The sequence below is a fragment of the Podarcis cretensis genome, assembly GCF_951804945.1.
Source record: "Podarcis cretensis genome assembly, chromosome: 6".
NCBI classification, from domain to species: domain Eukaryota; kingdom Metazoa; phylum Chordata; class Lepidosauria; order Squamata; family Lacertidae; genus Podarcis; species Podarcis cretensis.
In genome coordinates this window covers 87,677,562-87,690,338 of record NC_137175.1, presented here as the reverse complement: position 1 = coordinate 87,690,338, position 12,777 = coordinate 87,677,562, and the positions used below count along the sequence as shown (strand labels likewise).

At 43.0% G+C, this 12,777-nt stretch overlaps 1 protein-coding gene across 2 annotated transcripts in view; it reads right to left on the bottom strand.

Moving 5' to 3' along the window:
* Positions 1-12,777, bottom strand: part of BRINP3 (BMP/retinoic acid inducible neural specific 3) — a 278,609-nt gene that overhangs the window by 100,666 nt on the left and 165,166 nt on the right. For both annotated transcript variants that reach the window (XM_079981344.1, XM_079981345.1), the window contains exon 4: positions 10,287-10,477. In XM_079981344.1, coding sequence (XP_079837470.1) covers positions 10,287-10,477 — 191 coding nt within the window. The remainder of the gene's footprint in view (positions 1-10,286; positions 10,478-12,777) is intronic.

Below are 12,777 nucleotides of genomic sequence, written 5' to 3'. Positions count from 1 at the left end.
GACATTTACACTTATGGAGGCAAGATGTTTTGCCTACACACAATTCTAATTGTTTGAAGGTTAAAAAAAAGAAGGAAAGAAAGATATCAGAAGAAAAGTTATTCTTTAGCTTCAGTATCTCAGAGGTGAAATGGTAATACAAATTCCTACATATCCAGGCTGGTGGAATTCTGCTCTGAGAACAAAGGTTACTGAATAGATCAATGGCAATTGAATCGCATTCACAGTTCAATTGACTTTGCCCAGAGAAACAATGACTTACAGCGCAGGCATTTTTAAGGATGATGTAGCAAGAAAATCCATTTTATTATGGAATTAATTGAAATGTCTCATGAAAAAAATGTTATGAAATGTTGTCTATGACACTGTTACTATTCACCTGATGGCCAAGGGATAGGATATTTGGCTAAAAAACATGGTCAAATAGCACCAATTATGAGGAATAACAATGACAATAGGCATTGGGTTTATCCCTCATTCCTTAGCTATGTATTTATTTATTGAGAGAAAATAATATCTATGATCTGACAATGGTTTGATCCTCAGCATTCAAGCCTAGCAAAACTATTGAGATGTAGTGGCACTGAATCTGAGCTGCAAATCAAGAAGCCTCAAGTTCAAATTCTGCCTGTGCTATGATCTAGAGATGCTTTCAAATATATTTCCAGGTTCTCTCTTTCTGAATTACCTGATCTTATCTCTGAAGCAAAACTTATGCAAATCCTGCATTGTCCCATTTTTGTTTCCAAATTGGGTACAGAACACACTATGTGTGTTTGATGAAAGTTACTGGAGTCTTTGTAGAACTTCTCAAGTACCTGCTGTCCATTAGTCCAGTTAATAAAGATGCCATCAACATATTTCAGGTGGACAAGAGGCTTTGGAGAGCAGGAGCTAAGAAAGCATTGTTCCAAGTCAGACATGGAGATGTCGGCATACTCAGAAGATCAGGGGTTCATTCACAGGCCCCTCTTCCAGTGTGGCATATCCCAACATTTGCCAGCAGTGCCCTTTTATATTCTATATAGGTAAAGGTAAAAGGTAAAGGACCCCTGGATGGTTAAGTCCAGTCAAAGGTGGCTATGGGGTTACAGCGCTCATCTCGCTTTCAGGCCAAGGGAGCTGGTGTTTGTCCACAGACAGCTTTCCGGGTTATGTGGCCAGCAGGACTACACCACTTCTGGAACACCGTGACAGAAACCAGAGTGCACGAAAATGCCATTTACCTTCCTGTACAGCGGTACAGGATAAATAGGTACAGCGGTACCTATTTATCTACTTGCACTGGCGTCCTTTCGAGCTGCTAGGTTGGCAGGAGCTGGGACAGAGCGCTGGGATTCGAACCACCGACCTTCTGATCAGCAAGCCCAAGAGGCTCAGTGGTTTAGACCACAACACCACCTGCATCCCTATACTTTACCTTACCTGTATTCTACATAACTAGCTAGTCTACACACACACACACACACACACCAGTCCTTAATGCCAATATATTCTTTCATCATGTTTTCATTGGAGGAAATGAAGCAAAGAAACAATAAAATAAACAATAAAAATGAACAGAAGAGATTCATCTCCACTATGCATTCAGTAGGTTGTTTAGGCAAGTCACTATCTCTCCACCCCCCACAATGCTTCAGTACAGTGGACGCTCGGGTTGTGAACGTGATCCGTGTGGAAGGCACGTTCACAACCTGCAGCATTCGCAATCTGCAGCGCCACGTCTGCGCACGCACAGTTTGTGATTCGGTGCATGTGCAAAGCACGATTTAAGTGTGTCTGCGCATGCGCGAGTGCCGAAAATGTGCTACCCGAAGTGTCTGTAACCCAAGATATAACTCTACAGGTAAGGTGTGTGGCAAATTTTGAGTGCTGACTGGATGCATATGAAAGTATAGCCATGGATGTGTAGGCTAACTTCAGGTTCCACACAAGGCTCCTATCTCCAAACTAGAGATGCAAACGTTGGTTTTTATTTTTTATTTTTTGTATTCTAGAGCAGCCATGCTCTGCTTCTTCAGAGAAATGTTGCAAATAAAGCAAACGTTTTCAAGCATTATTTCAAAATCTCAGAAAGAAAAGCGGCGAGTTACTGTAGAGTGTGCTGTTGTGATCCTCTGGCACAACTAAGTCCATTGCAATCCGTAGGCCGACTGTGTCATAAGATTGGGCTGCAAGTCAGTTGCACGGGATGGGAAAGGACACACAATTTTTTGGTCCTCTGACCCAGTGCCAAAGAGCAAGAGCAAGCCAGTCGACCTTTTGACAGGGTGAAATGATGAGAAATATGAAACCAATCAGCTTTGAGATGGAGATCTAGGATAAGCAGCAGCAATCTGCTCAGCACTTGGATGGGAATAATGGAAAACATTAAGTAATAGCAAGTCTGTCAACACTTTGGGCAGGAAGCCATTCAGGCTTATAGCCGGGCTGCAAACTAACCAATCAGAAAGCACTGCTCTTGTGAATGTTACACATTCATTTTTGCAGATAAGCACCTCAAACATGGAATGCCAATTTTCAGCAAGGCAGAAATATCCCCATTTCCAGCTACTGCCCTTCTCCTGATCCCCTACCTTGCAGATTTGCATGGTATTAATATAAATCAGTTATGTTGCGTGGAAACGATAGGAAGGGTAGAAAAGGAGGTTTCTCAGTAGCCTGTGGGCTAGGGAGGGAAAAGGAAGAAAACCCTGGCTAAATAGTTAATCATTTGTCTAAAAAATAAAATAAAATAGCAATTAAGTCATTTTTCAATAATCCCAAAACAGCCACCCCAGTATTTTTCCTCTGCCAATGCTCTGCCTGAAAAGCATTTTCCAACTGCAAAACCCCAGATTAATTTTAACCAGTATATCAATATAGGATTTGGAATCTTTTAAAAGCTGCAAAGCCTCCAAATTATTAGAAGGGCATTTAGTTTCCTTTTCAGATCCATAGGGCTTACAATTACACGGTGACTGAGGATGTAAATTATGATGTTTGAATTAATGTGCTTTATTTATTTCTTTCACCCAGCACCGAGAGATCAATATAGCTTCAAATGTCAGATTTCAGCTGGAAATTTTTACTCAGCATAAATTCCTCATAAATAGGCTAACATATAAAGGCTAGAGAAGGGAGGGGAGAAGCAAACACAGCTCTAAACAGATTAATTTCACTGTTATCTGCAATATCTGAGTCACTGCTTATTGTTACAAATTAAGACCAGCGTCAAAAAGTTAAGCTGAGAAAATGAGCGATGCTTTTTTTCGGTATCCTCAAAGCTTACGAGGGGGGAAATGCAATTATACTCCCTCTGATGTATGCATACAAAGTAGATAGTTGTGGAACTATGTATAGGTCTTCATGAACATTCTGGGCTTTAAGGAATCCATTACTTGAGTAATAGGGCATCAACATGGCATCCACTGAAACACATGTGCCCATAGAGTCTTCTTCTGGTGCCCACAGGGCCATGTCTCCTGTCCCTCTTGAAAGAAGCCTTTTATTATAGTCAACAGAAAGCCTTTTTCAGGACCAACTGAGGGAGAGAGTGTGAGTGGTTGCAGAGTAGATGCAGGTGTGTGCAAGATACCCACAACAGTTTGTGTATTTTGAAAATGCAACCATGAGCCAAAAAAAAGGTTAGTGGCTACTGATTTATGAACTCCTGCACTCCCTACACACACACACACACACACACACACACACACACACACACACGGCACCTAACTGTTAGCCTGCTCATGCCACAGTTTCCATGCTTTTGGGCCAGGAATGGGCATCTGAAAGCCCATGAAATAACAGAATAAAAATATATCTTCCTTTTTCATGGCAGAACAGCATGTTCCACGGCATTATATTGTCGTCACAGCATGTGAAACAAGTATAACAATCTAAATATCTGGTATCGCCAACAGAAAATGAAGAAAGAAAGAAAGAAAGAAAGAAAGAAAGAAAGAAAGAAAGAAAGAAATGAAAGGAGTTAGACAGAAATGACTGGGATATATTAAATGTTTGGGGGCACATTGCTTTCTTTGCAATACATGGTTCTGCATGCAACCAAGTCTTCTTCTCCATCCCATGCCATAAGGATATCATTGGCTATGAATTATGATGGGATCAGAATCAGTAGACCTCAAAATACGGGGTGTTTGACTTTATATAGACATTGGGTTGGTCCTTGCAGGAAGAAGATACTTGTTTGTATCTCTTCCAGCATCCTCTGGTCTGATTCAGTAGGGAACTTCTTATGCATGCAAGGCACTACAGTGTGTAATTTTACAGAAGCCATCCCAGTTTCTGATTTTATCCCAGAATGTCCCGTTTTTCCTTAGAATGTCCCTATATTAATCAGATAATTGTTGGAGGGTACAGAGTCATATGACCCCCGAGCCAAGGAGATAGGTAACTATACAACCTTTAGAAGACATCTGAAGGCAGTCCTGTATAGGGAAGTTTTTTAAATGTTTTATTATGTTTTTTATATGTTGGAAGCTACCTAGAGTGGCTGGGGCAACCCAGTCAGATGGGCAGAGTATAAATTATTATTAGCATTATTGGATGTCCCTATTTTCATTGGAAGGAACGCAGGTGGCGCTGTGGGTAAAACCTCAGCGCCTAGGACTTGCCGATCGTCAGGTCGGCGGTTCGAATCCCTGCGGCGGGGTGCGCTCCCGTCTTTCGGTCCCAGCGCCTGCCAACCTAGCAGTTTGAAAGCACCCCCGGGTGCAAGTAGATAAATAGGGACCGCTTACTAGCGGGAAGGTAAACGGCGTTTCCATGGGTGGCGCTGGCTAGCCAGATGCAGCTTGTCACACTGGCCACGTGACCCGGAAGTGTCTTCGGACTCTTAAGCGAGATGGGTGCGCAACTCCAGAGTCGGACACGACTGGCCCATACGGGCAGAGATACCTTTACCTTTACTTTATTTTCATTGGCGAAATGTTGGAGTGCATGCCGTTAAGAGTCCATTGATACACAATGCTCCCTTGCTGCAGAAAATAGCAAGGATAATTGTGCTAAATGGACAGACATGAAGGATGCAAAGTTGAAATTTTTCTCAATACTCCCTTCAAACAAATAAACAGAAGGCCATGTCTGGCACAAAATACTATAGCTTAATCAAAAAGACAAAACAATGAGGTGTAGAGGTGCGGGGGGGGGGGGGGGAGCTGTTAGCAAAAGAAAAATCTTCCCTATAACTGAAACATTTCCCTCTGCCTGAAAGCTTTCACATTGGGCACAGAAGCCTAACAATGTTAGCTCTTTCATGTTTCCAACATGGCAGGTTGTCTGTTCTTGTAAATGAATGCATAAACTGAATATAGGCCTCAGGCTTCTGGCAAGTTGCTAGTGAAGCCCCTCAGGCACAATATCCATTGATTTACAAAACAAATGCAACCACTTCAAAACAGAGTGATGCATACGTTGGAAGGCCTAATAAGATATTTCAGACAAGGTGGTTATGGCTACAGACTTCCCGTCACATGCACACATTGGGGATGAGAAGTCATACTGAGTGCATAGCCCACAACACATTTGTCTACGGTAAGGTAAAAGTTAAAGGTGAAGGACCCCTGAATTGTTAAGTCCAGTCAAAGGCGACTATGGGGTTGTGGCACTCATCTCACTTTCAGGCCGAGGGAGCCGGTGTTTGCCCACAGACAGTTTTTGGTGATGTGGCCAGCATGACTAAACTGCTTCTGGCACAACAGAACACCATGATGGAATCCAGAGTGCATGGAAACCTTCCCATTTACCTTCCCGCTGCAGGGGTACCTATTTATCTACCTGCACTGGCATGTTTTCATACTGCTAGGTTGGCAGGAGTTGGGACAAAACAATGGGAGCTGACCCTTGTTGGCTATTTGCAGTTTAGTTGCGCTGTAGAAAGCTTGCTGGGGAGACCATGCATCACAAGGAACTCAAAAATAACTTTATCAAGGTTTTAATAACAAAAACAAAAACTCCTTTTACACTAAATATATCAACAAGCATGACCCAACCACCAACCCATCCCCCAGGGTACTGAGAGAGCTAGGTGCTGCTCTTTATATACTATACCCAATTGCTGACACAGCTTAATTAACACAACTTAGCAGCACCTGCTATACTGTTTCACAGCTGTAAAACCGGGTCTCGTTTTTTGCTCTGGCCCTTAAAGACATACACATCTTGTGGAACAATAATAAACCTTCACATTTAAAGAGACCATTCAACAACCCTGTCATGGGGAGTCGAACCGCTGACCTTCCAATCGGCAAGCCCAAGAGGCTCAGTGGTTTAGACCACAGAGCCACTTGGTATCAGAACTCGATGAGCAGTAAGCCTTAAACCGGCTATCTGAGGAATGTCAGCCAGTGATTCATTCTGCGCATCAGCACCAAACTTTGTCTAAATGATAGGCATTTAGAATGATGGATCCTGGGCACCCTTGCAGCAAGAGATGCTCACTGAAATGTCCACCTACTACTTTTGTAGGCTCCCAATATGATGCAACATCCTGATTTCCCATGAACCAGGGGTGATGGAGCTTGTATGTTTTTCCTGCACTCCCATCATGTATTAGTTTACCCAGTTTCATGAATGCCTAGAGAGGGGTACAGTTCGCAGTGCTTCCTGTTTGAATGTATTGGGCTCAGAAGACATGCCTACCTAAACCAGGCTCATTTACTGCTACAACCTGGAGAGGAAATGTGAGGGGGTACGGTTCTTGCCTTGTACATCAACTGAGCATTACAAGACAACAAAATTAAGTGACCATGATGAACTTACAAGCTTTGGCAATGCCATCGTTTAAGAGATGGCTCCTGGAATAGTTCCCAGGACTGTAGCAATTTGTGTACAAGCATTGAAAAAAGGATCCATCTGTCCAACTTGCCTGCAGTTGAACCTGTGAACTGTAGCTAGAATCTGGACTCTGGTGTGATTGTTGACCTCTCTGCAAAACATGTCTGGCTATGCAGGCAACCGCAGGAGCCATATCATAGCTGCATCATGCTGTGTCAAAGCAGCTCCAATCCATTATGTTGGCACCCCATCAACTACCATTCTACACAAAGGCTTCCTCCACCAGCAGCTGTGTATAAATTTCTACTGCCTCTATCTGAAAAGCTAAACTGCTTACAATTTAAACTTGGGGCAGCTTCAAACATGCCCATCACTTGATTGCAAATTGGCCTTACTGAATGTTTCATACTCATAGGTGAACCACCAAAGGGAAAATGTCTGCATCACCTCACCTCACCTCAGACACAACATTTTACAACAATGGCAGCTCAACGATTTGGCTGCAAGTCATCAAGTGTTGAGTAATCAAGCACAGTGTGTGTGTGTGTGTGTGTGTGTGTGTGTGTGTGTGTACTGGCCCTTTTTTATTTGTATACATAGCAAAAGTGAGGATGTTGACAGAATTAAGCTACAGCTGTGTGACAGGTTTTCGGTGGCTCAGTTTTAGGTGATGATAATGATGGCATAAATTAGATGCTAGTTGTAAGAAGGTAAAAATAGAATGCAAAGTTCTGAAATATTCATAATTGGAAAATGCAAAAAAAACAACCCAACTCTCCTTTCAAAGCATCTTCCACTATTACAATCAAGAAACTCAAAGCAGCTATTACTTGTGCATAAAGCCTCAGTTTTGAAATGCATTGTTTTTAGCCAGCAACGCTGATAGCTTTATATATAAAGGTAAAGGTACCCCTGCCCGTACGGGCCAGTCTTGACAGACTCTGGGGTTGTGCGCCCATCTCACTTAAGAGGCCAGGGGCCAGCGCTGTCCGGAGACACTTCCGGGTCACGTGGCCAGCGTGACATCGCTGCTCTGGCGAGCCAGAGCCGCACACGGAAACGCCGTTTACCTTCCCGCTGGTAAGCGGTCCCTATTTATCTACTTGCACCCGGAGGTGCTTTCGAACTGCTAGGTTGGCAGGCGCTGGGACCGAGCAGCGGGAGCGCACCCCGCCGCAGGGATTCGAACCGCCGACCTTTCGATCGGCAAGCCCTAGGCGCTGAGGCTTTAACCCACAGCGCCACCTGCATCCCAGCTTTATATATATTGTAAAGTAAATAACAACAATAGCAGGAAACCTTAGACTATCCACCACAGAATCTGGGTTTATTGACCTACACACAGCTGGTTAGGAAATATAAACAGGACAGAAGCAGGAGCCATAAACACTTGCAGTTGAGGGCTCTTTCACACATTTCATTCCTCTTGTTTCATTCCTAAAATGCTTTTGATCTGGGACAGTCAATCTGGTGCCCTACAGATATTGCTGGGACTACAAATCCCATTATTCCTGACAAACTCCCTGGGGATGATGTGTGTCAAACAACATTTGGTGAGTGCCACCCCTGTTTTAGATTTACTCCTAAAATATAAATAAAATGTATCATAATGGGACACTCATCTGCAAGCCATGACGAGCTGCAGTGTGTACACTTAATGGCAAGTCAGGGTGTGCCTTTGTGGAATGTGTAAAATGGCACTGAGATTGTACCTTGACAATCTTGCTTCATCCAAATTTATCAGTAAACATCTAACCTGTGCATGCAACCTGATCTCAAAGTCCCAGCTCAGCAGCCCTAATCAATACAACAAGCAGACGGCTAGTTTTTGGGTTGTAAGACATTCCTGTCTCTTAACTTGATGTTTTCTCACGGAAAGGACACCTACCAGCCTGATCCCATGAGGAATTTGGTTCTGCAGTGGACACTTGGACACAGCATACACAACCCTGTTCTGCACCTCATACATGCAAACAAACACCCTTCTTGCAACAGAATGGAGGTGCCAAGAGGTTCCTTGATAATGGAAGAAATAATGGACTCACCACCATCTGTCTCTTAAAATCCTCTTCCATGGCAAAGGTTTTAGCTAAGCCCTGATGATGGAACCATGGGACCAAATGAGATGAGATACCAACCACATAATTAGCAATAGTATGATTAGCTTTCTAAAAGTAAATGGCATGGAGGCCCCAATCCAGATTGAGATGCTGGCCTGGGGGCTTTGAACAATTTTTCTCCCTGCTGTGATCCCAGTCTAGATTGAGAGCCCCATGCCTACAGTTTGGGAGCTCTCACCCCCCCCCCACATAAAGGTAAAGGTAAAGGTACCCCTGCCCGTACGGGCCAGTCTTGACAGACTCTGGGGTTGTGTGCCCATCTCACTTAAGAGGCCAAGGGCCAGCGCTGTCCGGAGACACTTCCGGGTCACGTGGCCAGCGTGACATCACTGCTCTGGCGAGCCAGAGCCGCACACGGAAACGCCGTTTACCTTCCCGCTCGTAAGCGGTCCCTATTTATCTACTTGCACCCGGAGGTGCTTTCGAACTGCTAGGTTGGCAGGCGCTGGGACCGAGCAGCGGGAGCGCACCCCGCCGCAGGGATTCGAACCGCCGACCTTTCGATCGGCAAGTCCTAGGCGCTGAGGCTTTAACCCACAGCGCCACCTGCGTCCCCCCCCCCACATACACACCAACAATTCAAAGAGCAGGTGCACGTGGCCTGTCACAAACTGGGACTGTGCTGGGTGGGGCGCAACATGTCAAAATAAACATACCACCTCACAATCAGGGTCTCTGTACTTGCAATATACTTAAATATTTTAAAAGCCACTAACACAAATACAAAGTGATTGGTGTCTTGTCTAGTTTGGCCCTCAGTATATGATTCAGCTATAATAATAAAAAATGAAGAATGTGTTTTACAGAGAGCCGGAGTATTCTACAGATATGGTATTGGAGATTTTGGTCCAAATCCTATCTCAAATTCTCAATGAACTGGCAAGTTTAAGTCTCTGGATTGTACCACATTCAGGGCGTAGGTGGGGATTCATATAACTGAATGCATGTGCAGGGTGTACTGCATGTATTCAGAAGTGGTACAGTCCAGACACGAGTTTATCACCTCAGTAGAACTTGAAACCTGCTTAAGGATCCATCAGGTAGCCTTTGAATATCCCTGGGTGGTGGAGCCAAAATACTGTGGGAGCTCTGGAACTTCTGAGGCCTCTTTTGTCCCATATGCTCTCTGAACACCACAAGAGATAGCAGAGGACTCTCTGGAGTGGGCTCCACGAGGAGTCGGAGATAGCAGAAGAAATACTAACAGATCTGGAGCAAGCCTGGGTCTGTGCACAAGGCTCTTGGAGTTCTGGTCCATAAATCCTCACCTGTAATCTGGAATTGCCATACTTATATTGCAGAGCCGTTTGGAGAACCAACAAGGTAAAAGACATATATCACAAATAAATAACTCAGTTTTTCTCCCGTGGTTCTAGAGAACTTTTTTTATACCTTTATGGCAGTGGAGGCAATCTGAATATGGTGGAGTCTTCTCAGGGTGCTGTCCCGGTCAATGAAGTACGAGGCTGCCAGTTGGTGTAGTGTTTCCAGTGTCACTGTGGTACTGTTAATGCTGGGATCACTTGCTTCCGATCTCTTACTCAGCTTCCGCTTGTCCACAAAAATGGTGAGTGACTCCTCTCCTGCAGAAGCAATATAACAACATTATCAGTTAAAGTTGCCATGATTATTATTATTTTTCCATAACGAGAGATGGATGGGTTGTTAATTTTTGTTCTTTAAGTTTCTCATTTTCCCCACTGTTAAATTCACTTCACAATTCTACAGGAATTTGCATTTCTTTTTTAAATCATGAATCTTCATCAGGATTTTCCTATGATTTCTTTCCTAATATATGTGTTTGCATGCAATTTTTACTAATGCACACGTTTTCGCAAACATTTTCACCCAATAAAATGTTTTTGTATTTTTGTATGTTCTTTTCATTAATATATTCATTTTATGTACACATTTTGTTAGAATTCCTGCTCCATGATTGCAGTCATGGGATTTTTGTCTATCACATGACGGTATAGTGTAGGACAAGCTCCCAACACATTTCCCTAATGTGCAATTTTGTAAAAATACTTTTTTAAAGGTATATTTTATTACATTTCCAAAAAAATTCACGTAAACCTTCTAATACACAACAGATTTTTGTAGCGTTTTATCTACTTCCCATCCCATTTTCTATGGTGTTTTTTTATTTCTCCCCCTTGCTGCACCTTATCTTCCCTCTCTTAAATCCTAACAATAATACAGTAATCTCTACTGCCTTCTGTTGCTCATAGTTCAAATCCTCATTGCGAATTCACCGTAGTGTAATATTTCTTTAAACAGTCTGAAAAAGGCTTCCATCTTCCATAAAGCAATCATCATTCTCTTATTCTAGTGGTTAGCTTTGCTGATTCAGCATTGTCCATAACTCTACTTATCCATTCTTCTTTGGTGGGAATGTCTTAATCTTTCCATTCTTATGCATAAAGAATCCTAGCTGCTGTAAAAAGCTAAAAAGCTAAAGGGCCCCTGGATGGTTAAGTCAAGTCAAAGGTGACTCTGAGGTTGTGGTGCTCTTCTCGCTTTCAGGTGAAGGAGCCAGTGTTTGTCCACAGACAGCTTTCCAGGTCATGTGGCCAGCATAACTAAACTGCTTCTGGCACAATGGAACACCATGATGGAAAGCAGAGTGCGTGGAAACGCTGTTTACCTTCCTGCTGCAGCGGTACCTATTTATCTATTTGCATGCTTTTGAACAGCTGGGTTGGCAGGAGCTGGGAGCAATGGGAGCTCACTTGGTTGTGGAGATTTGAACCACCAACCTTCTGATCGGCAAGCCCAACAGGCTCAGTAGTTCGGACCACAGCACCACCCACATCCCCTAACTGCTGTACATAAACAACTTAACCACTTTTTTTGGAATTTCTTTTCTTTTAAGACAGTTTTGTGAACATTCTTTGGTTGGAGGAGTGCATTGCAAAATTCAGAGAAGAGGTCGTATCTCTCTTTTGTTATTCCCATTGCTTCCCAATTACGTTGTGTGAGAGGGGAAACAAGGCAGTGACCGATCCTCAAGCACAAAAGGTAAAACGATGAAATAGTTAACATGAGGATTAATGTGGGAGAAAACTGGAGATTAATTCTTGCAAACAAATACTTAATTTACAAATGCAAATAGATGCTTCTGCCACACTTGACACATGGATGAATCTTTTCTTGCCAGCCATAGTCCACAGGCGTGAAATAGGCTCAGAAGATGATCTAAACATTAGCTAACAAATGGACGTAATTTGGAATACTATTCAAGGTTGTGAGTCTTAAGGACTCAAAAAGGATTAATCACAGTGTGTAGCAAAAGGAGGGAGGGTTAAAAAAAGATTATGCAGCACCATAACCACACAGCTGTGAGTCCTACAAGCTGTAAGAAACATCTGCAAATGTTCTAGAGGCAGTTCTGCCTCAGCTGCCACAAGCAAAATGAAAGTGTGTACAAGTTAATTTTTCTTTCCAGCTCACCAGGACAAAACAAAACCCCAAAGTCCTGTATAATCCCATTATTTGGTTTATGGGATTATGTGGCCTTTACTCTAGTAATGCCTTTGTCTTGGACAGATATTCATCACTGGGCAGATATTGACATTCATACTCTAAACTGACCTTTGCATAGTATTTTACAATGTCTTTGTGAAACCTGAAATGTGCAAGCTATTCCTGAGTCCTGTTCCTGAGTCTAGACTTAATTCTTCACAGGCATACAATATTTTTTCTAGGCCATAATATACAGTAGTTAGGCATGGGCTATGACATCATCTTAATTGTGTCAGCCCACCCTGATGTCTGTTGCATGTTAAGATCACCAAAACTGCCTAGAAATAAATTCAGACATGACTCAGATTTTAGTTTGAGGTTTGGCATAATTTTGGCCACAATTTTATTGATTACAAAA